This window comes from Kwoniella shandongensis, chromosome 10 (assembly GCF_008629635.2).
Source record: "Kwoniella shandongensis chromosome 10, complete sequence".
NCBI lineage: Eukaryota > Fungi > Basidiomycota > Tremellomycetes > Tremellales > Cryptococcaceae > Kwoniella > Kwoniella shandongensis.
In genome coordinates this window covers 795,480-821,161 of record NC_089296.1, presented here as the reverse complement: position 1 = coordinate 821,161, position 25,682 = coordinate 795,480, and the positions used below count along the sequence as shown (strand labels likewise).

At 50.1% G+C, this 25,682-nt stretch overlaps 9 protein-coding genes across 9 annotated transcripts; 3 read left to right on the top strand and 6 right to left on the bottom strand.

The window, feature by feature from the left end:
• Window positions 1-236: 236 nt before the first annotated feature.
• On the bottom strand, window positions 237-2,308 carry CI109_105697 (uncharacterized protein; the record flags this gene model as incomplete). The annotated part of the gene is made up of 5 exons (XM_032004203.1): window positions 237-271; window positions 346-515; window positions 623-1,056; window positions 1,137-1,548; window positions 1,617-2,308. 5 exons carry the CDS (start codon window positions 2,306-2,308, stop codon window positions 237-239), a joined length of 1,743 nt encoding a protein of 580 aa, XP_031861434.1.
• Window positions 2,309-3,344: 1,036 nt separating this feature from the next.
• Window positions 3,345-6,039, top strand: CI109_105696 (ATP-dependent RNA helicase DBP2-A; the record flags this gene model as incomplete). Its single annotated transcript, XM_065967713.1, has 10 exons — window positions 3,345-3,347; window positions 3,430-3,523; window positions 3,607-3,660; window positions 3,765-3,855; window positions 3,909-3,987; window positions 4,038-4,909; window positions 4,971-5,062; window positions 5,569-5,590; window positions 5,650-5,802; window positions 5,856-6,039. The coding sequence occupies 10 exons, from the start codon at window positions 3,345-3,347 to the stop codon at window positions 6,037-6,039; spliced, it is 1,644 nt and encodes a 547-aa protein (XP_065823785.1).
• A 2,179-nt stretch (window positions 6,040-8,218) lies between these two features.
• Window positions 8,219-10,603, top strand: CI109_105695 (uncharacterized protein; the record flags this gene model as incomplete). The annotated part of the gene is made up of 8 exons (XM_032004200.1): window positions 8,219-8,234; window positions 8,294-8,353; window positions 8,420-9,076; window positions 9,133-9,401; window positions 9,467-9,748; window positions 9,810-9,981; window positions 10,053-10,426; window positions 10,493-10,603. 8 exons carry the CDS (start codon window positions 8,219-8,221, stop codon window positions 10,601-10,603), a joined length of 1,941 nt encoding a protein of 646 aa, XP_031861431.1.
• A 178-nt stretch (window positions 10,604-10,781) lies between these two features.
• Window positions 10,782-12,379, bottom strand: CI109_105694 (thioredoxin reductase; the record flags this gene model as incomplete). Its single annotated transcript, XM_032004199.1, has 7 exons — window positions 10,782-11,183; window positions 11,273-11,388; window positions 11,457-11,629; window positions 11,738-11,857; window positions 11,926-12,033; window positions 12,097-12,113; window positions 12,185-12,379. 7 exons carry the CDS (start codon window positions 12,377-12,379, stop codon window positions 10,782-10,784), a joined length of 1,131 nt encoding a protein of 376 aa, XP_031861430.1.
• Window positions 12,380-13,076: 697 nt separating this feature from the next.
• On the bottom strand, window positions 13,077-16,606 carry CI109_105693 (uncharacterized protein; the record flags this gene model as incomplete). Its single annotated transcript, XM_032004198.2, has 13 exons — window positions 13,077-13,392; window positions 13,457-13,582; window positions 13,634-13,709; window positions 13,770-13,882; window positions 13,940-15,064; window positions 15,123-15,279; window positions 15,336-15,486; window positions 15,544-15,678; window positions 15,733-15,825; window positions 15,886-16,156; window positions 16,227-16,327; window positions 16,391-16,450; window positions 16,553-16,606. 13 exons carry the CDS (start codon window positions 16,604-16,606, stop codon window positions 13,077-13,079), a joined length of 2,778 nt encoding a protein of 925 aa, XP_031861429.2.
• Window positions 16,607-17,004: 398 nt separating this feature from the next.
• CI109_105692 (uncharacterized protein) lies at window positions 17,005-17,770 on the bottom strand (the record flags this gene model as incomplete). Its single annotated transcript, XM_032004197.1, has 5 exons — window positions 17,005-17,019; window positions 17,076-17,097; window positions 17,159-17,241; window positions 17,345-17,543; window positions 17,712-17,770. The coding sequence occupies 5 exons, from the start codon at window positions 17,768-17,770 to the stop codon at window positions 17,005-17,007; spliced, it is 378 nt and encodes a 125-aa protein (XP_031861428.1).
• A 306-nt stretch (window positions 17,771-18,076) lies between these two features.
• On the top strand, window positions 18,077-18,751 carry CI109_105691 (mitochondrial import inner membrane translocase subunit TIM8; the record flags this gene model as incomplete). Its single annotated transcript, XM_065967712.1, has 6 exons — window positions 18,077-18,121; window positions 18,208-18,236; window positions 18,323-18,372; window positions 18,440-18,449; window positions 18,539-18,574; window positions 18,655-18,751. 6 exons carry the CDS (start codon window positions 18,077-18,079, stop codon window positions 18,749-18,751), a joined length of 267 nt encoding a protein of 88 aa, XP_065823784.1.
• Window positions 18,752-19,192: 441 nt separating this feature from the next.
• On the bottom strand, window positions 19,193-21,648 carry CI109_105690 (uncharacterized protein; the record flags this gene model as incomplete). Its single annotated transcript, XM_032004195.2, has 6 exons — window positions 19,193-19,609; window positions 19,686-19,982; window positions 20,064-20,159; window positions 20,222-20,339; window positions 20,420-21,289; window positions 21,455-21,648. 6 exons carry the CDS (start codon window positions 21,646-21,648, stop codon window positions 19,193-19,195), a joined length of 1,992 nt encoding a protein of 663 aa, XP_031861426.2.
• A 1,210-nt stretch (window positions 21,649-22,858) lies between these two features.
• CI109_105689 (uncharacterized protein) lies at window positions 22,859-25,415 on the bottom strand (the record flags this gene model as incomplete). Its single annotated transcript, XM_032004194.2, has 10 exons — window positions 22,859-22,940; window positions 23,006-23,279; window positions 23,351-23,541; window positions 23,603-23,730; window positions 23,794-23,873; window positions 23,958-24,054; window positions 24,108-24,167; window positions 24,254-24,906; window positions 25,021-25,239; window positions 25,328-25,415. The coding sequence occupies 10 exons, from the start codon at window positions 25,413-25,415 to the stop codon at window positions 22,859-22,861; spliced, it is 1,872 nt and encodes a 623-aa protein (XP_031861425.2).
• Window positions 25,416-25,682: the final 267 nt, after the last annotated feature.

The following is a 25,682-nucleotide window of genomic DNA, read 5'->3' as shown; positions in this document are numbered from 1 at the left end:
TCCTCCCAATCTTTGCCAGTGAACCTCGTATGTCCAGTCAGACTGGATCTACAGTGTTCGACAGAGAACGGTCATATCGTCAAAGGTCGTCACATCTCATCATGTAAATCTATATTGCAAAGTACTCCGCCTGCTACGAACTCTATGTATCGCAAACTACTCCTGAGTAGACACAATCCATCTATTTTATGCAAAGGAAAGTAGCGAAAGAGCCCATCCCACCACGACAAAGATCATCATCTCGCTCCTTCCTGTTTCCAACTTCCTCTAACTACGAGAGTAACACTTTATCAGCTTTGCATCTGAGTTTTTGTTTTTGTTGTTGAACACGGGGCCCAAACTCACAATCATGTTCGACGTTTGCCTGGGGCGAATCTTTTCCTTCCGCTCTGAAATCGCGCTCGCCGCCTGGGGAAAAGGCAGTGATGGGCATAATCAGGACGTCGCCTATTCGGAGGGGGTGATCGAGACCTCTCAGTCGGTGCCATGTGACGTTGTAGCGAGCGAGTATGTATCTGCACATGCGCGGTAGAACAGTTAGCACAGTGTCATCAAGACGAAAACGAAAGCAGTCGGCTTCTGTGTGTTGGAAGTCAGAGGGAAGGGGGAGAGCAAGACTCACGCCATGACTGAATCAGTGAACAATCCCGGTCCAGTCCATTCCATAACGCTCATCGCATGATCTTTTCCTTGTTCTCCCAACTCCTTCACCGTCTTCTCCCATCCCTCTTCCTTCTCTTCTTCGAGACGTTCAATCTCCTCAGTCTTCCATGTCTCCCATTCTTGTACCACTTTGGTAGAATTGACGACCCGTCTCGCTGCGTCGATGAAGATCGGATGATTGGGTGCGGAGGAGAGTGTCCATTGACAGATACCCAATGGACGAGGCCAAGAGCCTTGCCAGTTTTCGTAAGCGTGGACGTCGACGTCGATGGCGACAACAACGGAAGGATGGGTGGATAGTTTGGAACGCCAGAAGGGTCCGTCGGTCGCTGACACATTGAGGTACTCGACGTCGATAAGACCCCATTGTTCGATAGGTCGAAGTGGACGAGTCTGCGCGAGAGAAGATACAATGGACCGTCAACATCTTGATCGTCCCGCGAGGTTTGAGTGAAGAGAGTCAGAGTACTCACGTCGACGTCCGAGTATACACCACCCTTGACCAACGGTAAGAGATATCTCAAGAAATCCGCCCTCAACACTCCTCTATGCATATACTTCCAAGCCCACTCGATATCACTCCTTGCAAAATACTTGTCCACCCAATCACCCGCCCCATCATCATCCAAGAAATTCAACGTCCATCCATCCGGTCCGTTCATGTCTTGCCACAACTTGATCAGCGGATTGGATTCGTCGAATTTCTTATCGGTCTGATGGATTTGTTTGTAATTGATCATAGCGGGTAAGGTGGGTTTGGCTTCTGGGTAATCGGGGACGAGATTGGGATAGTCTGGTGGGAGATGGGTATGGATAGAGGAGAGGAAGGGGGAGTGGAATCGCATAGGAAGGGTGACGGCAAAGTCGTACAATTGACGGAAGTAGCTGATGAAAGCGATACATCGGATTAGATTTTGACGAACAGTCAAGTCGATATCACCGCTCGCACTCACTCTTTCATTCCTTGCTCGCCCTTGGTGATATGCAATCTATAGGCTGACTCTGCCACCTGTCCCAAATACGTTAGACCGGACCCAGGAGTATGTCGCCATCCCATCTCCTCTGTCCAACCCCACATGTCCTCGACTTCTTCCTCCTCTCCGATTAGCTCTCCTGATTCGAGCTTTCCCCACGGTTTGCCGTCCATATCTACCGAGGGAGGTGGCTTTTCCGTATCCTCGTCATCGGTAGGTACGGAAGGTGTCGTCGTCTCGTCTTCGTCCATGGGTGGTGGCGATAACTCGGAAGGGTCTTCATCGTAAGGCTCTGTTACCGGTTCTGGCACTGTTATTATCGTCGTCGTCGTCGTCTTGGGTGCTGGAACCGAGATAATCTCCTCAGTCAACTCTTGCTTTGTTCCGGTCCCCCCATGCAACAACAATCCAGCAATGACGATGACAGCAAACGCTAAAGCGGAAGCTTGGAACAGTCTCCTCCGTCTACCGGCAGCAGCATGATGATGTCCACCTCCACTGTGCAGTGGTTCGAGATTGGGAGTGGCTGCACCAGAGCTGGAAGTGGGGAGAAGACTGTATTTCGTACTTCTGAGATTGGAGAGCCAACCGCTGAGTGAGGTCTCGGGTGAAGAGGAAGACGACGAGGAGAAGATTGATATTCGGGGTGGACCAGAAGGAGAGGATTGCATGATTGCTAGCGTTGGCGCAGTCGATGTAGTCGGTGCAGTGTTTGACTCGCAGCGAGTCGAGAGATAAATGTTGGCTGAGACGAAGTTGAATGCGATAATGAGTGAGGCTTGTGCGCCAGTCTATTTATTGACACAATCCACTGAACACTTGAATGATACTGTGTTTTGTTTTTGCGTGACGAAGGGATAAACGGCTCTTCCTTTGTTTGTATGAATGAATAAATGAATGTATTTTATATGTACGACTGCGACATGGTGTTGGGAGTGGATACTGAACAGATCAACCACTGAAAAGACGATCAGTGGTGACAATCACCCATACAGATCCCGCCATTGCTATGTACATTATTAACGTTGTACGCAACTGTCCCAAATATTTTGCGCAGCAGTAATCAAAAGGCTGCAATCAGTTACTTACCTGTTCCGTCATCATTTCGCATGACTCAGGGGCACGCACTCTCTCTCCCACTGTTCTGGTATTCTGTCCTTGTGAAAAGAATACTTGTCTCAGCGATGCATTATCCAACCCGGTGTATCTAGCCATCTTCTCCCTTCCCCTATAAGGTAGATCGACAACAGCCGCAATGACAAACAAACATTGAATCATTCCCGGATCAGGTTCCCGCAGGGTCTTTGAAACCAAAACCTTGTTGGAATAGACTATGAGGACAGATCTGCCACGTGGGGGTTAAGTCGATCAACTCCCAGCTCCCAAATGGTGGTAGTGCCACATTCTAGATCACCGCGGCGATATGTTCTCGGTCGGTCAGCGGTCTCTTAAGTGGGGCCTTTTGCAGGTTTTTCCAGCTGCTGTGACAGATTTTTTATTTTGACCAACTGATACTGGTTGCGCTGTTGTTGCTTTGTTCTGATCCTATATCCTATCTCTGATCTCTTCATCATCCTCATCCTTTCCTTCCGATCACAACTTTTCTTATCATCTTACAACAAAGTAGCAAAGTAAATAGCCTATATCAAAAGGCCCATATTCACTCTCTTTCTAGACCCTACTACAAAACAACAAAACATACATAAAATGGTCAGTATATCATCTATCGCCACTTCCTCTCCCACCATACAGACGCGCAAAAGCTGACGCGATTCTTTCTCTTGCGCTTCAGTCTTACGGCGGCGGTTACGGCGGCGGTGGTGGTGGTGGATACGGTGGTGGCGGCGGCGGTGGTTACGGAGGAGGCGGCGGTGGTGGTGGTTATGGTACGCTATAAAACTTTCATACAGTCAAAAATCATACTCCTGCCTATTCTTTGGCCAACCTTTTCTTTTTCTCTTCCTCGCAGGTGGCGGCGGCTACGGAGGTGGTGGTGGTTACGGCGGTGGCGGCGGTGGCTACGGTAATTATTCCGGCGGTGGTTATGGCTCTTATGGAGGCACGTCCAGACGATGACTTTTGATCGTCGAGTGCGGGATGTGCTGACACTTCAATTATCCTTTTCAGGCGGCGGCGGTGGTGACCGAATGAGTCAACTCGGTAACGGTCTTGGCAACATTGACTGGAGTCACCAGACCCTCATCAAGTTCGAGAAGAAGTGAGTTCATCGATTCCCGTTTGAGCGTGATCCTATGCTGACATCGTGTCCAGCTTCTACGTTGAGGACCCCCGAGTCACCGCACGATCCGACAAGGAGATCACTCAGTTCCGTGCTGACAAGCAGATGAAGGTGAGCTTGTCTTCACTCATACACGCTGCAACCCGCTGACTCCTCCACAGATCCAAGGCCAAAACATCCCCCGACCTATCACTACTTTCGAGGAGGCTGGTTTCCCCGACTACATCATGACCGAAATCCGTGCTATGGGTTTCACCGCTCCTTCCTCCATTCAGTGTCAAGCTTGGCCCATGGCTCTTTCTGGTCGTGATGTCGTCGCTGTCGCTGAGACCGGTTCCGGAAAGACCATCTCTTTCGCTCTCCCCGCTATGGTTCACATCAACGCTCAACCCCTCCTTGCCCCCGGTGACGGTCCTATCGTCCTGATCCTCGCTCCTACCCGTGAGCTTGCCGTCCAGATTCAGACCGAGTGCACCAAGTTCGGTAAATCCTCCCGTATTCGAAACACTGCCATCTACGGTGGTGCCCCCAAGGGCCCCCAGATCCGAGACCTTCAAAGAGGTGTTGAGGTCTGTGTCGCTACCCCCGGTCGATTGATCGACATGCTCGAGTCTGGCAAGACCAACCTCAAGCGAGTCACCTACCTTGTCATGGACGAGGCTGACCGAATGTTGGACATGGGTTTCGAGCCCCAAATCAGAAAGATTGTCAGTCAAATCCGACCCGACCGACAAACTCTTCTCTTCTCCGCCACTTGGCCCAAGGAGGTCCAGCGACTCGCTGCCGACTTCCAACACGACTTCATGCAGGTTAACATCGGTTCCATGGACCTTACTGCCAACCACAACGTCGCTCAGCACGTCGAGATCTGTACCGATTACGACAAACGAGGCAAGCTTCTCAAACACCTCGAGGCCATCTCTGCCGAGAACGCCAAGGTTCTCATCTTTGTTGGTACCAAGAGGGTTGCGGATGACTTGACCAAGTTCCTGAGAATGGACGGCTGGCCCGCCCTTGCTATTCACGGTGACAAGTGAGCAAAAATTGAACCGCTCCAAACAAGTGACAGATCCTGACGTTGTGCCCTCTTTTAGACAACAAGCTGAACGAGACTGGGTTCTTGCCGAGTTCAAGGCAGGCCGAAGCCCTATCATGCTTGCCACTGACGTTGCTTCTCGTGGTCTCGGTATGTTCCCCAATCCTGAACCCCTTTCCGTTGCGAGATGGCCTTGGTACGCACGCACACGCGCAAACCTGGCAATTGCTGTAAGCACCAAAGAGTCGTGCGCTTCAGTGGTCCAAGGGGTGTTCACTTGATCTTTCCGATTCGTCGATTGACCGAGACTACTTTCTGTGTCTTACGGTGGTCGGCGTCTCTGCTTGGAAACGGTTTGACAACGCCTCTTCGGATCTCAAAGGCGCCTACGCGAATTGCTACCTATCGTCACCATTGTTTCGTCTTGTGCGGACTTTGGTGTCAAGGCAATACGCGTTCTCGAGCTGGACAGTAATTGACCTGCACTGTTGCTGCTGCTGCTACTAAGCTAGCCGTTGAGCCCACCGCTCGAAATGTCTAAAAGTACTTATGTCTGTGCCTCTTCTCTTCCCTTCTCCTCCTTCAACTCATGTTCTGAAACGGATGTGTTTTGTTGACCTCTCGATGCCCGGCATTTCCACGTGCTGACGTCCGAGATATTCGATACGTTATTAACTAGTGAGTCCCCCTTGTATCCGTGTCTCGTTGTCCGTTGCACTGACATTCCATCTCTGCAGTGATTTCCCCAACAACTGCGAGGACTACATTCACCGAATTGGTCGTACCGGTCGTGCCGGAGCCACGGGTACTTCTTACACTTACTTCACTGCCGACAACTCCAAGTCTGCTCGTGAACTCGTGCAAATCTTGAGAGAGAGTAAGAGCGACGTGTGAGTTGGGCTTGTCTTCCCTGGATTTGATACCCTGCTGACGTTGCACATAGTCCCCCTGAGCTCGAGCAAATGGCCATGTACGGTGGTGGCGGTGGCGGTCGAGGTCGAGGCGGTGGTGGCCGAGGTGGTCGAGGCTACGGCGGTGGTGGTGGCGGTTACGGCGGTGGTGGTGGTTCCGGTGCGAACTCATACGGCGGTGGCGGCGGTGGTGGAGGTTACTCTTCTCGATGGTAAGCAATTCCTTAACGTCGAGAGCATTTACCGCTTTCTCGGTGTAAGGAAGAGCGAACCGTCATTTCATCCTCTCGTTCTCGTTTGGTTGCGTTACCTATGATACTCACCTTCCGCACCACATTCTCATGGCTCGTTTCATTCATTCTTCGGGACTTCATTCACTCTGTTAGATATACACTCTTTGTACCCCCTAAGCTTAATTGGACAATGGGGGTATCTCATATATGCCACAACCAAACAATTATAGATTCATGCAGATCGTGGTGATACATATGTGTGTACCTGTACCTATCGGGTACAGATGTATGCGCAGGACTAGTGGTTCAATGTGGACACTTTTGTTGAAGCAAAACGTACACGCTTCCGCGATGGACAACAGACGAAGTAAGGGTTGTTTGTCCTCATGCTCTGACCTCGTTTGCAAAGGTCTTCTTCTTTTCCCCTCTGCTACAATTGAATCAAACACTTCAGAGCTATCACCACTCCCCTTATAGGCCCGACAACGACGATTGCCTGTCATGCCGTTCCCTTTGACACGTTCAAGTAGTAATCGAAAAAGTACAGACCAACGACGACTCTCATTCAATCTCCAATTCGGTCCGCGCGATGATCACCCCACGTTAGGGATCGAACCTCTCCACGTAGGTTGTTTTGCCCTCCCCAGAGTCGTTGGTCGGGCTAGAGCAGAGAGAGGCAATGCGCTCAGAGAAGAGTGGAAAGGGTTGACGACAGGTGATTATGCTGGTATCAAAGAGGGAGAAATGGGGTGAGTGACGGGTCGAATACGCTTTCTTCTGCACGGCCAGGAGGTGTTATGATTGATGTGTGGTATGAGAATAGTCGATTGGAAGTCAAGTATATCAACGAGTTGATTGGAGAGGTGAGTGGACAAGGCCTCTCATGCTCCAGTATCAATAAGATCATGCTTTCCATCCTTGTGCTTGTGCCATGGACGACTGATATGATGGATCGGACATGTGGTATCAGAAAGCAAGTCGGATGAACGAATAGTGAGTGAGCCACACGACTCCGTGTTCAATTATCCACCTGTCTACCATAGACAGGAGAGCAGAGCAATGTATTATGATACCAGAATGTAACCAGAACATTGATAGCGTGCTGACATCCTACCCCAGCTGCTGCAAGGTTCACTATTTGAAGGGCGCACTTGCGGTCGATATATGGATAGAAGAGCGATTGACAATCTTCATTGATGTGAGCGATCAAAGGATCTCATTCAGCCCTCTCTGGTCGTACGAGTACTGCAGCTTTAGAAACGTATCGCGGTCGTCATACCACCTACAGAGCTGATGTACCTCTATCTTTAGGAGATCATCTTTTGGCTTGAGCGGTACGTGTCCTGCCTATCACCTGTCTGTCGATCACTCGACATTTACTTCGTCAACCCTGAATGAATAGTAAGCTGACCTATTCTGTGCTGCCGTCCGGACAGAGGTGTTCTCCTCCGACAGGCATGTAAGCACATCTCGCAAATGCTCACGGAGCTACTAGAATCGTTCCATACCTTGTTTGTGAGTGAAGTCTCTCTTCTCCTATCTCCCATCACCTGTCAAGCTCAATGTCAATTGTCACTGACGGATGTGGCACGCCACGCTGCAATCGTGTGATTATCAGAATGATAGAGGTAACAAGATCAAGACGGACACCCTGATCGTGCAAGTCAGGAGGATCAGAGGGGTGAGTATACACTCATTCTTGCTCAAAGTTGATGTCAGATTGACTGACGCTCGGCGAGAAGATGTTTGAGCCAGAACGGATCTTCGAAGATGAATACTGAGGTGATGCTACATCGAAAGGACCATTCTGTGTAGGGACCATGTATCATTGGATAGTCAGTCAGGGCAAGACAATACCTGGCAGTCAGATCGTGTTAGCTGTGACGACGATGTAACACATTGTATGCATAGAATGTCTTTAGTTGACTTTGCATACCATTTCACGACCTCAATAGGTTATCTCGTCACCGTAGGTGATCTGCGCCACACTTATCTTAATGCCGCATAAGACCGCCACGTTCATTCATCTCTCGGTGCTCTGCTACCTAGGGCGTACTTTGTTCGAGATGCGAGGAATTCCACCTTGTTATTTGTGTATACATCCTTCTCCTTTGCAGTTGAAAGATAAAGTCTGAACGACAGAAACTAAAAAGCGTACAATCATGGACGCAGGTTACGGTGAGCTGGCCCGTTCCTCCAGCTAAAAGGATTGAGCTGATATATCCTGCTGATCTCAGACGCCCTTGAAGAGGCTGCTTCCTCTTTTGCGAAGAGCAGAGATAGAGGTGATGATGATGGTGAGTCAAGTCAAGTATCTCGAGGCAGCATTGCACTTGAGCTGACAGCTCGACACGCGTCCCTAGGCCGAAGTCACCGAAGTAGCAATCGAGACAGAGAAAGGGACTACGACCGTGAAAGGGATAGGGAGAGGAGGCACCGTGATCGAGGTGATGAGAGAGAAGACCGACATCGTGGGGACCGTGATCGCGAGCGAGATAGGGATAGAGATGGACACAGAGATAGAGACAGAGGTGGAGATCGATACGACCGAGGAGGTCCTGGCGGCTACGATGATAGACCACCACGAAGAAGGAGACGTGAGGATGACGAATTTGGATTAGCGGCAGAACCCATGTCCGGTGGTGGCGGTGGTGGACCTGGAGGACCAGGTGGAGGAAGAGATAACGGACATCGTGATCGTCGACCCCGATACGATGATGGAAGGGAATTCGCCCAACCGATGAGAGGTTTCTCACCGCCTAGAAGAAGGAGAGACGATGACGATTGGAGAGGCGGCGGCGGTGGTGGTGGTGGTGGACGAGGAGGAAGAAGGGATGGGAGGGACGGAGGAAGGAGGGATGACAGACGGGGTGGTGGTGGATTCAGTCCAGGTGGCGGTGGGAGAAGTCCGACTCCTCCTGGCGCTGTACCATTGGAAGAAAGGCACGTCCAGAATTCCCATTGGGATGAGAGACCACCTCAATTCGAGGGTGTCGGTGCCATGGAAGCTAAAATGACCGGTGAGCCCTTCTTCCTTTCCTTCATTTTGGGTGTGAGACTGACGCTCGACTCGTAGGTATGTTCACATATGGTCCTGGGCGAGTTCCTCCCCCTCTTCATCTCGGTATCCCCCAATCTCTTGTCGCCGGTTCTTTCCCTCCCAGTAACCCCGTTCGTCAGACCAAACGACTTTACATCGGAGGTATCAACGAGCACATGACCGAGCAGCAGATCCAGGACTTCTTCAACAAGCTTATGCACGAGAACAAGTTGGCGGTGGATATGCCCGGAGAGCCTGTTGCGCAATGTCAGATCAACAATGAGAAGAGTTTCGCTTTCGTCGAGGTGAGCAACTACTCCCTACGTAACTCTCGCCGCAAAACCTCTTACTGATATCTGTTTTTTCAAAGTTCCGAACGCCTGAGGAGGCGACAGCCGCTCTTCAATTTGACGGTGTCATGTACGAAGGTTCTCCCTTGCGAGTACGAAGACCGAAGGACTACGCCGGTATCGACCCTCTTATGGGCACGTTCGGAGGATCCATCGCACCCAGCGTTGCCGATTCACCCAACAAGCTCTTCGTTGGTGGTCTTCCCACATACTTGAACGATGAGCAGGTGATGGAGTTGTTGAAGAGTTTCGGAGAGTTGAAGAGCTTCAACTTGGTCAAGGAGAGCGCGGGCGTTTCCAAGGTGAGTCACTGACATTCACATCACCCTTCAGTTCGACGGAAGCTGATTGGTCTTTGTGTAGGGCTTCGCTTTCTGCGAGTATCTCGACCCGACTGTCACAGACATGGCTATTCAAGGTCTGCACAACTTTGCGTTGGGTGATAGAAACCTGGTGGTTCAACGAGCTGCTGTCGGCAGAAATCAACCTGGATCGTCTGCTATGCCTGGTTCCGCTGCTTTCCTTAGTCAAGCTGGTAAGTGTCGACGTCGGGGCACACATACAATCCGGAAAATCGGTTGCTGACGCGTTGTTATCTCCCACCAGTCCCTCACATCTTGCAAGCCAATGCCGATGCTCCTACTTCCCGAGTCATGCTCTTACTTAACATGGTCACTCCCGAAGAACTCGTCCGAGATGATGACTACGCCGATATCATTGAAGACATCAACGAAGAATGTGGTAAATACGGCGAAGTGGAAGGTGTTCGTATCCCACGACCTACGCCAAAGAGCAAGAAATGGGAACCTAGCGATAGTGCAGCTGCGACGGCTGAGAAGAACAGAAAGGCCGACGAGGAAGCGGGAGTGGGCAGAGTCTACGTGATGTACAGGGATATAGAGAGTACGAAAAAGGCAATGAAAGCCATTGGAGGGAGACAGTTTGCGGGCAGGACGATTTTGGTGGCAAATGTACCAGAGGTGAGTGCGAATGTCGACAGCTTACCATCACAGAGACAGATGGCTGATCCGTTTTGATTCTTACAGGAGGAATTCCTTGGTCCTGCGCCACCCCCTCCACCTCCTCCAGAACCAGAGGACCTCGACGCAGCTGCTGCAGATGCCGTCAAGGATATCATGTCGGGTCTAATGGATTGATCGTAGTAGATAGCGGAGTGCACATTATGACACCAAAGTCGAGTTCCGATGCATAGTGATATCCTGTAATAGCAGAAAACAAACAGTGCAGCGGATAAGGTCCTCAAACGACATATGCAATTCATCTAAATCAACTCTATATATTTAACCACCACAACTATATATCCCAAGGTTTGATTTAAGCCTTGTCAGCACCCATGTAATGTTCAGCTGGGACGTGAACGTCTTCAGCGGCGATAGAATCGTCATCTGCCTCTTCCTCCGAGATCAATCTCTCCGCCTCGAGAGCGGCCATACAACCCGAACCGGCAGAAGTGATAGCCTGTCTGTACTTCTTGTCCTGGACATCACCGGCGGCGAAGACACCCTTGATGGAAGTTTGGGCGGTACCGGGGACAGTCTTGATGTACCCATCGACATCGAGTTCGAGCTGAGACTTGACAAGTTGGGTGGCGGGCTCGTGGCCAATAGCGTAGAAGAGACCGTTAACTTGAAGATCGGACTCTTCGCCAGTCTTGACGTTCTTGATGGCAAGAGATTGGAGGAGATCGCCATCACCCTTGCATTCGGTGGCGACGGTCTGTTGTGAACGATGAGATCAGCATTTGACACAAGTGTAATAAGCAGCAAGTGGTACAGCTCCTGCTAGGGAAGGGATCGTCCACTCACGTTCCAGAGGACGGTGACCTTGGGGTGGGCGACGAGTCGCTTGGCCATGATCTTGGAGGCACGGAGCTCGTCCCTTCGAACGAGGACGTAGACGTGAGAACCGTACTTGGTGAGGTCTACGACGACGATCCAAAACAGTAGCGTCAGCTTCAATGTTGTACAGTCGCGTGTCGTTGCCACTCACAAGTAGCCTCCTCAGCAGCACTGTCACCACCACCGATAACGGCGAGAGGCTTATTCCTGAAGATGGGAACGGCACCGTCACAGACGGCACACGCGGAGATACCAGACTGCCAGTAAGTCTCTTCTCCGGGGAGGAAGAGTCGCTTGGCGGAAGCACCGGTAGCGATGATGATGCTAGGTAGGGAGAAACGCAAGCAGATCAGCACGAGCTTATTTGAGAATTGAGACATGTGGCTTCGTCATGAAAGCGATGTGTATACACGTTGTGAGAGCCAAACTCACGTGTCGGCAGTCATGAACTCTTCCTCCTCCTCCTCTCCCTCTGTCCAGTACTTGAACGGTCGTTGAGTCAAGTCGACTCGGGCGATAGTCTCAGTGATGATCTTGGTACCGAATCGCTCGCTACGAAACAAAACAAGAAATGAGCCTCTGGCGTTATGTGCTGACGAAGCAGAGTTAGGAAGACTCACCTTTGAGCTCGGAATTTGTCCATCATCTCGGTACCGGTGACACCGTCTGGGAAACCGGGGAAGTTCTCAACCTCGGTAGTGGTCGTGAGTTGACCACCGGGTGCGAAGCTGCGCGCATAATAAGAGTCAGTGAGTCATAGCAGAGGGAAGTAAAAGAGAGATTGGACATACCCGTTAGCAAGCATACCCTATCGAGACGCAGACATCAATGTCAGTCGACGATCGCAGCCATATGACTGTTGAACAAAACCCCACTCACCTCGTAGAGGACAGGCTCCAAGTTGGCTCTGGCAAGGTAGATAGCGGCAGTGTGACCCGCAGGACCCGAACCGATGATGACAACTTGCGAGTGTTGTTTCTTGCTCTTCTCGCCTTTACCCTTTGGCTCTACGACATTGACAGTAGCATCGCCGTTTGCGACGCCGTTACCGTTACCGTTAGGAATGGGTGACATGTTGCTTTCTTTGCTGTTGTTGTTGTTGTTGTCTGGAAATGGGATGGTTGTTATTCCTCGAATTTGTTGTTTTGGTGGTAGTGGTGGCGGGGGAGGTGTAGAATGAATCAATCTTCTTTGTACCGGTCCTCTGATTATAAATCTAGAAGAAGCAGAAGAAGAAGATAACGGTCTGAAAGTACTCTGAACTGTCCGGGTGGAGGATCTGAATAAGTGCGATATTTTGAATAATGTCAACACTTGTACAAGTTGTTTGTTGTTGCAATAGGAAGAGTGCAAGAGAAACCAAAAGAGCGAGATGGAAAAAACAGTGCGATGGCGTAAGTTCAGAGTTGGAAGCGGTAGGTAACCGGACTCAATATGACTACTCAATCACCGAAATAAACCTCCTCATTACAAACCGGTCCACGCCGACATCCCACTGTCATTACGATTACCAATCAAGCCCTATTACAAAGGTATTACGAACACCGTTCTGTGATCCGCTATACAATCGTTCTAGAACTACAACCGCGAAAGATATCCCGGTCGTTTGCATAAACCCATGATTTACCCGGACACTAGCGGCCGAAATGCAACGCGCGAGTCAAAGGTGTTGTTATCAAGAGAGCAGATGCTCAACGATGCATACAATATGCATGATTCATGCTATCTCTTTGCTAACCCTTCCAAAGCATTTAATGTCCTCTGCGTCGTATCAGCACCGCTCTGATCTCCCATTCACGACCACTCCACTCACCTTGAGACTAATTATAGCCCCCATTGTCAGACTCCCCATCGCATCTGCATTCCACATCTCAGCGTTCTCCTCTTCTATCGTATCCTCCCCTGCCCCATTGCTGACCGCTTCTCCTTTGTCGATAAGTCGCCTTGCGTGGTCAATAACGGACTGTAATCTGCCCTTGGTGAGGTAGAAATGTCGAAGTTCCGCTTCTAGCCCGATGGGAGGACGTTCCAGCGCTGTTCGGACAAATGATCGAGAGAGGACGTATGCTTTTTCAGAATACAGTCGACTGTAACAATTATCAAGCACCGTGAGCACCTTCATGTCCGGAGGTATGACAGAACGCAACTCACGAATTCACCTTGCCCTCTTTTGTCCCTTCCAGCTTCGCGAAAGCCGGCTCGCAATGGTATGGTGATCGCACGAGGACCAATCCCGAGATCGAGACAAACACTTGCAGAAGTGATGATTTGCTAGGACTGCGCTCCGAGCGTCAGCAATGATCATTTACCGCCAGCTACTCAACTCACTTCCATGACTCAGACTTGTCGCCTGACCACGTTCCCAAGATTGACAGACAGACTTTGCCATCCTCATATAGGTTGGCTACGCAGCGTGATTGTGTTAGCTTCTGTGTCACATCTATCAACGATTAACTACGCTCACGATTACACCTGCCATGACCATTCGTGTGGGAATGGAAATGCACTGTCGGTGGTTCTTGAGGGAACTTTGTTGGGTTGAGGTAAATATCAAAGACAAATGGCGCGTCGGTGTACCTACGTACTGACGTCAGCCAGCTTGTTCTGATTTAAGTGCAGCACGTTGAAACTCACGGTGTTCCCTCTGGACCTATTATCAAAACCCTCATCAAGTCCGTTCTATCCTCATACGTCCTAACCAAGATATTCTCAGGCAGGGAAGACATCAGCGCTCGATGTTCCCGTTGTAATCTCGAATGGTACGTTTTGCTCGCCGCGCTCAATCTCGGTTCTCTGATGTACCAATGATCTTCTGGTGCTTCCTCCAACATCTCGAATCGTTGCCAGTGCTCGTCATCGTCGTCTTCGATACCATTGACATGATGCACCGTTTTGGAAGAATCGTGACCGTTAGGGAGAGTTGAGGGCCCGGCCTCAGGGATATCGTCGGGTAATGCGGGAGACGAAGCGCGAGGCGGCGACGTTGGTGGTTGAGCTGCACCGACGACCAGTTCAACTCCTCGAGCGTCCCTCGCGTCCTCATCCTCATCCTCATCCAAACCGATATCGGACCCATCGATATCGATGTCCACGACCTGTGGTTCATCCCAATTACTCTGGCCACCGTCTCCGTCGACGCTCATCGTCTCCCAACTCGCATCGCTGCCCACCTCGAAGCCATTTTCCGTCGTGCCTTCCATCTCCCAATCATCCCCCTCTCCCACCTGGTGCGGTTCGTCACCTAGCATATCCTCGCCGTGAGGTTCGTTCAGCAAGAACATGTTCTGTATCGCTACCTTCCTCTTTTCCTTGTTCGGCAGCTCGACATCGACACTACCATCCAGGTTGAGCTGCACAACTTCGCCCCACCAGTCCACCTTGTTTCGATCACCTTCCGGTTTGAAATAACCAAATTTGGAGGGATCGACCACAAACTCTTCGGCTAGCTTCGCAAGTTCATGTCTCGACCACATGTTCTTGATCGGAAGTTCGGACTGACCAAGCACAGGGACTTCGGGCGGGGAGGAACCGTTGTTTGCGCAGAGGAGGACCTGCATACCGAAACCGACTCCGTAAGTTGTGGTGTTATTTCGACCTCCTGGATCCAATTCCAGTGCTGGGACGATTTGCTTTTCGTTGGTATCCATAAATAAAAGCTCGGCAACGCGCTGGTGTGGGTCAAAAGTCTGGGCCACGGCATGTCGACGTTCACCGTTGTCACCACGCCAGATGAGATGCTCTCCTGGCCAAGTTTCGTAGCTATGGCATGTCAGTTCTCCACCGCCCTCTCTTTCCGTAAATACGTAACGGCACTCACTCGTCAACGTTTCGGTAGGGAACCAGATCAGTAGCCCACTCTTCCGTTTCTTTGCCCGTTTGCCATCGCAATGTCAGTCTCGACCGACTTTCCACGATATTAAGCGAGGTGACCTTCTTTAGACCGCCCAAATGCAGTGTGGGTTTTACAGCGTATCCTGCAGATGGCCAATACGCATTAGTCTGAGAACAGAATGATATATATGATACTCACGTCGTTCGTCATCTGGATCTCTGAAGCGGACTGTAGATCCAATCACAGGTGGTTGAGACTGGAGCGCATCGAAATGTGTGAGTTTCTTGACGTCCTCGCCGAACCAGTACTGTTTCGGTTCCGGATGCTTGTCCTGTTCGGATATCGGAAGCTATAAATATATACAGACAGGTCAGCTATGGCCGAGCTATGGTACAGTCTTGCTCACCTGCTGATTGATTGCGTTCCAAGTAACATACACGACGATAGGGTTGACGGCGACGACTCGATCGACTTCAGGGTTGGCGAAAGGAGGAAGTGGATTTGACATCTCTGCGTGCGGCATGTCTTTCGGTATCACATCCTGGAGGACGAGTCAGCTCTGTGAGGACATCATGAGGGAGTCTAGAATACTCACCGCCGCTAGTCTTCCTGGTTCCAGGAGACCACCCATCTCTGCTAGACGATAGCATATCCCGATCTGTGACTCGACCAGACCCTCCTCAAAGACCTACGACGAATCAGCGAAGCAAATCAACCGGCCAGCAAGGCAAAAGAACTTCATACATACCTCTTCGACCGTTCCAATCCACTCATCGTAGACAACCCTATCTCTCGCATCGAACAATAATGAATTCTGCATCTTTCTATATTCGACCCATCCTTCCACCTTTTCCTTGCTCAACACATGTTCTAGTCTGACTTCACTCTTGATATCGATGACGACTGCAGATTCGGGAGATGTGAGAGAACGCTTGACGACGTCGCCTTTGATGAATTCGCGTTGGTACAGACGGAGTGTGGATTCGGGGACTATCTGAAGTTCGCCGTTGGATAGGTTACTGGAATTTCATGATGGGTGGATTAGCATGCTTCTCCCAACAGAAAGAGAAGCTCGAGTTTGTTGCACACCTTATTCCCACTTCTCCTCGTTTCAATGGTCGATCAAGGGGATGCATCTCCTCTCCTGGAGGGAGAGGTGGAGGTCCTCCATCCTCATCTGCCCAACATCGCTACGAACGAAGAACTGAGTTCAGCTTTGGGTGAAGAGACGATGTGCAGGCAGCACCACTCACTAAGACTCGTCCACGGAAGAGTACATCGTCAGGTTTGGTCACCACATCGTTGGCAAAGAACTAAAACGGAGAGGTCAAGTCAGCACAAACCAAAGTAATAACAGAGTCTCCGCATGAACGGGTAATCATTAGAGGTAGTCCGAGTGGTGATGTCTGGCTCACCTGCGATGTGTAATCGTCCGAAAGACCAGGCAGCGAGTCTGGAAGAGGAGGCATGGCTGACCTGTACGACAAGATACGGACGAGACCAGTTGGAAGTTGACAAAACGAATGGAACTGGTACAATAATCCAAAGGACGGATGAGAATGTTGATGGGACTTGAACCAAAAATATAATGATGATGTTGGGTGGCGGCGGATGGATCAATACCGGGACCAAATAACCACTGGAATTCATTCAACTTGACATAAACTTTGAGGAATCGTGAATGATGAAATTGAATGATATCTGCCCAACAAGGTGCACGACAGCCGGAAGATACACAGAACAGGCAGGTACTACAACCAGATGACACATATATGCATATACATTCCCCTGGGCGGCAATACTGCTCTCCTCCTCGATGACCTTCCTTCCACTCCGGTCTTTGTTTGATAAGTGGGAGTAGGCAATATTAGCCAGGACCGATCTGCAAACGCGTTCATCAGCACGATATCCAGTCATAACAAGTAGTGAGATGCTCACTCTCGGCAAGTCGTGGTGCTCGCTGCGCAGAGAAAGGTCGATCAGTATCGCCTATTTAAAGGAAAGAATCGAGAGTAACTCACCTGAGTTGATCTAGTTTGGCGTTAAATTCTGATACTCTGTCCTTGTGAGTCTTCTTCGCCATCTCCTTTACCCGTTCTTCGCGCTACGGGGCGAAAGCAAAGGCACATCAATAATCTGTAACACCGTGACCACGTCCAACCGAGCTAGCCTCGACAATGCAGTACATGGTGCATGACTCGACTCACCCTCTTCTTCTGAGTCTCCAAGAACCTCCTCTCCGCTTCTGTCATCTTTGGTCCTTTCTCCTCAGCTCCGCTCTCTGTACCAGCGCCCGAACCCGAAGCAGGAACGGGTGAATCAACATCTCGTTCTTTGCCCTTGAGCTTTATATCGCTTTCGACATGCTTTCGTTCAGAGGAAGAGTGGGACTTTTTCTTCTTCTTCCTACGAGATGAAAGGAAGGAATATCAGCAGATGTACTGCCCAGCTCGAACGTCGAGTTGCATGTGGGAATTTGACATCCCCTTGGAAGGGGTCATTCGACATCAACAGCGAATTAAGTCGGATGTGTGGACGGACGAGGGGTATGTTGGATGATTGTCCGCCACTCACTTCTCCCCACCACCCTTGAACTTGAGAGACCCGCCCGGGACAAAGGCGTAATCGCTCATTCCTCAGTGAGCTTAGACGATCATGCGATGTCTAGGTAGAAGAAGGTAACATGGCAAGATATCCATTATCATATTGCGTTGCGCAGTGAAGCTCACTTCACGCGAAGGCCAGGTCAGTTGAAGCGGCCATATACTTATCATAATCACCAATAAAGAATTCCACGTCATTACCTTCTATGAGATTTCCGATGGATCCCAAGGCATCTTCGTTGCCGTTCGTTCATGTTCATTTCTAACTTTTCTTTTAGATATTGCTTGCCACTACACTCAACAACAAACAAACCAACTTACAAACAATCAACGACAATGTCTTCCCAAGCTCCCATCCCTGCTCTTGACGAGGCTTCCAAGGTGAATTTTACTTACCAAGCCTTTCTTCTACGAACTGCCATGTTGTTTTAGGACAATAGCTGATTTCGCAATTCACAACTTCGTAGCGAGAACTCGAAGGTTTCCTCGAGCAAGAGTGAGTATCGTCAATCGTGATTCATATCAGTAACGCCTATCAATATCATCTTCACACCGCTAACAGATCTGTCGCTCTCCTCGTAGACAAGCCAAGGCTAAGCTCCAAGCTTCCATCCACGAGCTCACCAACACCTGTAAGTCTCAGTTGGAAGTATGGAAATGGCCAAAGATAGACGCTGACTACATCTTGCTATCGTATAGGTTGGAACACGTATGTTACCTCCTTTCCACAAATCAATCTCAGACTCCACGATCGCCGATACTGACACCTAATCAATACACTCTTGCGATTTTGAAAAGATGTATCACAGGTAGCATAAGCTCTAAATTCTCAAAGTGAGTCCTGTCCACCTTTTCCTTCTTCCATGTGTCACCGGCCCCTTCTTCTGGAACATCACGCAGCTGACTCTGCTCAGGGGCGAGGCAGCTTGTCTTGAGAACTGTGTCGACAGATTCCTCGACTCATCACTCTACATCGTCCGACAGATCGAGGCTCAGAAGCAGCAGATCTAAGCGGGACTAGGAGGTCGAACAGAAGAAGAGAGCGGAATGTTGAGTGTAATGTCGGGAACAGATGGTTCTCCGCATTGAGAGAGGAGATAAGATCAACAGATCTTGATAGAGAAGACGTATCTCGATAATAGAAGGAATGAGGTGAAAAGGATATACATTCATCCACCACGACGCTACTCTGCATGTATCCCCATATCGCATTAGCCCGCTCTCTGTTGTCGATTACATCTCGATTCAATCGGGACTCTCGTTGAGATGACATTTCAGAGCTCAGTCTTGCGATGCTGATGATAACGATGATAATGCATGATGCTAACACAAATAGGTATATGACCTCGATCCGAATCCAGCAGATGAGCAAGCAAACAAACAAACAAGCAATCCTCCGTTTCCAAAACGACATCCGTAACTCCACCTCATCCCACTGTGCTACGCAAGCGCTCACGCCCCACCTCCTGTACCGACTACAACACTCTGCGCGGCTTCTTTCCTCAACGAACTTGAACTTCCAATTCTACCCATGGCCATACTGCCCATCGGTCCTGAAAAGGCATTAGGTTTCGATCCACCCGATCCACTGCCCAATCTCCCTCTGAATGAAGCTGGACCATGACCATTATTCGGAGGTTCCAACTTCTGTCCGGTCGGAGTGGTCGGTGATTTGGGTGGCGGGAAGGTCGAGTTGCTCATAGATCGTGGAGAGGGGGATATACTCAGATGGCTGGAGGGTGGACCTTGAAACGCTCCTGATACAGAGAGACGGTTGGGTGTTGGCGTCGAGAGCGGTGTAGAAGATCGGGTAGGGAAGGGGATGTGGAGGAATTTGTTAGGTGGAGGATTGGAGTTGGTAGCGTTGTACTACGAACGAGTAACCGTTGTCAGCGATTTGCGAAAAGCTTGGTGAGGCTATACAAAGGAGAGAGAGACTGCCCACCTGATACTCCATTGACATGCACTCCGCATCTCTCCCTTCCAAACCCATGATATCCAAAATCCTCTTTCCTAGATTATTCATCGCATCCACATCGTCTCTACCCCTCGTCCAGATTTGAATCCTATCAATCTTGGGTCTGTTGGAAGCGACGATACCGCTGACTTGATCTTCAGGATCGAGAATCTCGCCAACGAGAGCCATGGTCAGATTGGCCCATGCGACGTCTAATGTTGGAGGAGAGGATCGGAAGAGGACAACCCATTTTCCACCGTTGGCGTTGGCTGGATCTTCCCACATCTGAGGAGGTAAGTGAAGGTCATCAGCGTCGAAGAGGAACAATAGCGATGGCGCGGCAATGGGAGGGAGAGGGAAACTCACCGGCCGGATCCCATTCTTGAACATGTGGTAGTTCGAGTTCTTTGCCAACGAGCTCGGCAATCTTACATTGTTCAGATGTCTCGCAAAGCCCTCGACCTGCAAATATGATATGATAGAATCAGCTACACATCCGCCGTATTTATGGGGTCAATACCTACCGTGTCAAACTTGCCAACAGTGACAAGGGTCATTTCGTAATCTGCCAGAACGGATTTATCGTCTTTCGTCGTTTGCGGTGCCGGAGGCTTGTAAGTCTTAGAATCAAAGTAGAGTGTCCTGCGCAGATCGCATTTGGATATTAGCACGATGCACATGACTTGGATCGTTCAAGAGGAAAGACGTCGAGCCAGACTCACCAAGCATGTTGCAGTGGGTGTTCCTTCTTCTTGCCGTTGGGGGGAGCCACGCTTTGATCAGAGGCAGACGTGACCGATCCAGCAGCGTCCGGCGAACTGTCCACCGGTTTCTCCTTCTCCTTAATCTCCTGTACCACCTTCTTGTCCTCGGTCTCTCTCGGAGCCTTCGGTCCCTCGTCCTTGGCCGTCTTCTCCGCCGCGTTGGCAGGTGAGCTTGTCGTACTAGCATCGATAACAGCACCAGGTGATAAACCCGTTATCCCTCCATTCACCGATCCTGAACCAGGAGAGTTGCCCGAGAAGCTCATCGCTCGACTGACGCTAACTCTACGTCTGATCTGATCCAAACTCGGGACATTACTATATCCCTCTATATACCCGTTCGCATCTCGACTGGCAGATCTTGACATTGAGACGGGGGTAGCTGCTCCTCCTGTACCAGACCGGTTCGGTGTGAGTGGATGACTGGATGATCCTTGTGCAAACATATCTGCTGTTGCTGTTGCTGGGGACTGGACAGAACCAAATTGACTGGTAATAGGGGACGAATTGATCGTAGGTAAGATTTGACCTGCCCCACCACCTGAAGACATCGATCTCATCATTGCCGATGCGGGCAATTTAAGACGCGTCGAAGGACTTGGCGCAATTATAGGCGAAGCAGAGACGGACGACGATCCATTGGGAGTCTGGGAGATCGCAGATGGATGTGTGGAGATGCGGAGTGAAGAAGGAGGTGTGGCTGGGATGGTGGAACGGTCAGGAGTGGCGAGTGGGTTGGGCAATTGGGAGGACGAGGTGGTGGTGGGTGTGTAGTGCAGATGGTCCGATAGTTGTTTAAGCGAAGGAAGACGGGTCATACGTGGGGCTCTGCGAGGACGTTTGATCAGTACAGACAGAATGACAAACAACCAACTCTGTTGAAGAATGCCTAGCAACGAACACAGCACACAGAACGTTGAGACAGGGCTTGACGCAAGGGGAATAGAAACGAAGCAAGATGAATAGCACGATGATAGCAGCTTAGTCACTCACGGCGCTGGAGATCCACTCTGTCCATCTTTCTCTTTGATAGGCAAAGGCGGAGGCAACATCAAGCCTTTCTTATCATCTTGTCTATTATCCTGCACGCTCGCCGAGAGGGGCATGGGCGAGGTCGATCTGGAGATGGGACGGTGTGTGTCGGTCATGGCGATGTAGTGACGAGATGGATAATCTGATCTGATCATAGAATACAATATCAGTATTGAGTTGGTCAAGGTAGTGCACGCTTGAGCGTGACGACAAAAGCATATGGAGACGCACACCTGTTATTCCAGGATACACACAGAACCGCAGTCAATCAAAAACCCTAGCTCAGCGTCCTTTCGCTATACGTGTCGTGTCGAGTCGCGTGCACGTCGTATGTATTGAAAGAGATAAGACCTGGCGGACACTTCGCTCTAGATGGCGAGATGAGATATGGACCGGCTGGTACTGGTCTCTTCTTGACGACGGGACGCGAGGTGATGTAAGACTTGTTTCGCAGATTTCCGCTACGTGTCCTGAGATTCTGAAACGAGTGATTGCCTTGCTCGTTTTGGTCGTTCTTCGTCAGACAGCAAGGTGTTAACAATGTATGGGTTGGTATATCGTCAATTGTGATTGATACAGTATCTCTTAATCACGATATTCAGGCGATATATTGCACTGTACGTCGAGGTTGATTATCGCTCGCGTAGATTTGTTGACACGAAACAAGTCTAAATAATAGCTAGCGTTGGGAATGTTCCTTTGACTGCGGGGTAAATCTCAGACGATTGGATGTAACAAAGCAACAAATATACGATACATGTACATGTACTCGTACATGTGTAAATGCATCGCATGCGAGTGAGCGTACAAACTGCTCTAGGTCCAGGCGTGATCTACAGTATCAGTGATGCCAAGCTGACAGTGCCAACTTTCCAGCTTTTGATGGTCATCACTCAAAGACCGATTCTTAACTTAACTTTAAACCATACCGCCGGAGGGGAAATCCACCTGAGATTCCCTTGAAATAGGGTTACTGAAATTGGAATTGTGAAACATCTATTAGACATCGGCATCTGAATTCGAGCACAGCAGACAAGATTGAGATCAAACGACAGGCTGCAACCCCATGCACTGAGCACAGCAGGACACACACTGTATGCACTGTACGAGTAGCGAACCGTTACACATGCACCTACGGTCGCACTTCCCGTCGAGATCGGATTGTCTCTGATCCCTGTTACTGATCTGCAGGCACAGACACAAGGCTTTACATCTTTTCTCGTAATTTACATACTGTTGGGAGATTATAAACGATATACACGCAACCAAAGGACTGTCTCCAAGCAAAGATACAACCTGATCTCATCGTTGGTGCAGATCAACCTGAAGATTCCCCATAAGACCAGACCGACCCTGATATCTTGGCTATCCGGACAGAGGCTTGACCATCAAGGGCATCTGGAACCCCAATTTCTCCTCTCCAATCACTCTGGGGCGCATCACGATACTGCCAACGTTGCGGTGCGATGGTCAGCCTCGCTCTGTCTTGGTTTGCGGTCAAATGATACTCACGAAGCTTTCTTCTCGATCTTTGGCTTACTGCTCAATTCCTCAAACTCAAAGCTCCGCATTAGGACAAATAAGATCGTCTTGATTTCCGCCAGTGCAAATCTGTAGCCGATACAGTTTCTCGTCCCACCCAAAAAGGTCATGAGATTACCCCAAACTCCTGGGACAGCATTGAGCTTCGTAGTGAGAGCAGGATCGGGGTTAATGAACCTGTCGGGATTGAACGTTTCGGCATCAGGACCCCAAATCTGTTCCAATACGTTGATCGCTAGGATGGCTACAAAGGAGATGTTGAGGTCAGGTCAGCAGCGCAATTGGATTCGTGTGCAAATGACAGGTGGAACGCACGAATGAAGATTGTTGTATTCTTGTAGATGGTCACGCTATCCATCATCGTGCCGTCTCGCCCTCGCACAGGCGTTCCGAGCGGGATCACGGCAGTAGCGCTCGATCGTCGATTGGTGGTTGGAGCAGGCGCACAGAGCCGAAGAGTCTCGCGAATGACTGCATCCATGAGCGGCAAGGAGCTGAGAGTCTCTCTGCGAGATGACGAAAGCCGCCATCAGTCACGATACTGCACGGTGTTGGCTGTATACGCACAAAGATGGCCGATCATCGTCGACAGCCTTGACCTCCTCTCGCAACCGTACTTGGAATTCTGGATGCTGTGCCAACATATACAATATCCAGGTTAGAGCCGTCGACGAGGTCTCGTTACCGGCAAGCATCTGCGAATCAAAGACCACTATGTAAGCAAGAGTGGCAGCGTGCGATCCGTTGATACGACCCACAAAAGTTGTGATCTGTGCCAGGACCTCGTCGTCGGTCAAACGCTGCTCGGGTTTCACGTCAGACGCCATGTTTGCTTTGACTATCGCGTAGTATATAAGCGATGCTGCCGCATAATCTCAGGTAGACCAGTTTGCCGTGATGACTTCCGACAGGCTGCACTCACTCAATATCGACAACAGATCATGGCCGATGTCCTGACCTTTCTCGAAACCTTGAGCGTGTGCAGCGAGAACAGCCTTCTTCTTGTCTTCTACCAAACGCTACGAACGTGGATGAGTGACCACTTTCGTCTTTGTCAATTGACACAACTCACTCTTCCAATCCTCTCTGTCACATGGGTGCTCTCCTTGATGCGTCGCGCTCTCTTACTCGGCTGTAATCGAGCATGTTTTGTTAGTTCAGTATGCTATCGCATGCTATATAGGTGTTGAGGGAAGGGGCGACGAAAGATCTACTCACGACCATCCTCGTGAATGGGAAGAGGAACTGCAGTATGCCCAGCAGAGTGATGTCCATACCAGCCGTAAACATTTTGGTGTAAGCGGTCGCCAGCTCATTATTCGGATCTGAGAGGGCTTTGAAGTCATAGTTGAAGCCTGCGATACCAATTACGTCGAGGGTCGTCTTGCCCAACCATTTCAACACATCGATCTTTCTTCCACCTTCGACTTTGTCTTCTTCGACGGGAGGCGAGAGACTGGCCGCTTCGCCTTCTTGACTATCATCCTCAATGAGGGATAACAACTTTTCTCGCAACTCTTCTGCTTTGTCGAAGAAGATCGGAACCATGCCTTTGATGGCAGCGGGGCTAAAACTTGGATTCAACGCTTTACGCTGTTTACGATGATCGTTCCCTTCCGCTACAAGCACGCCGTTGCCCAGGATATCAATGAGTGCTTTCCTCGTCTCTTCCGGTTTAGGGAACAGGTCGGAATGTTGTAAGATGTAGGAGATGGCAACAGGGTCCGAGGTGATGAATCGAGGTAAACCAGCGATCAAACGGTACCGGAAAGTGGGACCGTAGATCTTTTGCCATTCGATTTGAGGTGCGACAGGTGGAGATTTGATGATGTATTGTAAGCTGCCCCAAAACCAATGATGAGGTTCCGGACCTAAGAGGTGGTTGCGATCAGCTTTGACGCCGCGATGACTTGACAGAGGGAAAAGGTCTCTAGGGAGTGACCGTTATTGTTCCACGCAGTCTCAAGAGAGTCATCATCGCTCACCTCTCAGGTTACGGTAAGGTAACCTCCATTCTCTATAGGGCCAGAGGTAGATGTACAAGGCGACTAACAAGGTGACCAAACCCCCTAATGTATAATGAAGGGTCGATGACGATACCACCCATTGAGGGAAGAGCGAGACGGATCGCAACGTCGCTTGGAGCGAGTGAGATAGTGACATAGTCGATTCCACAATACGACAAAGGTAATGGCCGGGACAGCCTGTGAAAGGCAGAGATGGGATAGGAAGAGGAAGAGAGTTATATGGCAGTGTGACCAGTGCTCACCCCGTCTTCCATTCCACGGTTACTCGCTTTGGTGTAAATACCCGCCGTGGTGCTGCCCGTCTGGCCAATGACCGAGTCCGTGTTGATCGACGTGGAAGCCGCGTGTCGCATTCATGTTACGTCACCAATTTCTCGTCCGTTGCTTTCTTTCGCGTCGGATTTGTTGTTGCATCCATCCGTTCATTCATGCGCGTAAGTTATCAGGGGAAGGGGTACAAAGGGGTGAGAAGGGTTCTATGCATATATCACTGTGTTCCTGCACACGAACTGCTACACAGGAGAAGTATCGTTATCGTCACTGTCACTCTCTGTGATGTACAACCGATGCAAAAGATCCTATACCGTCACAATCAATCACGCACAAGCCTCGTCTTTGCC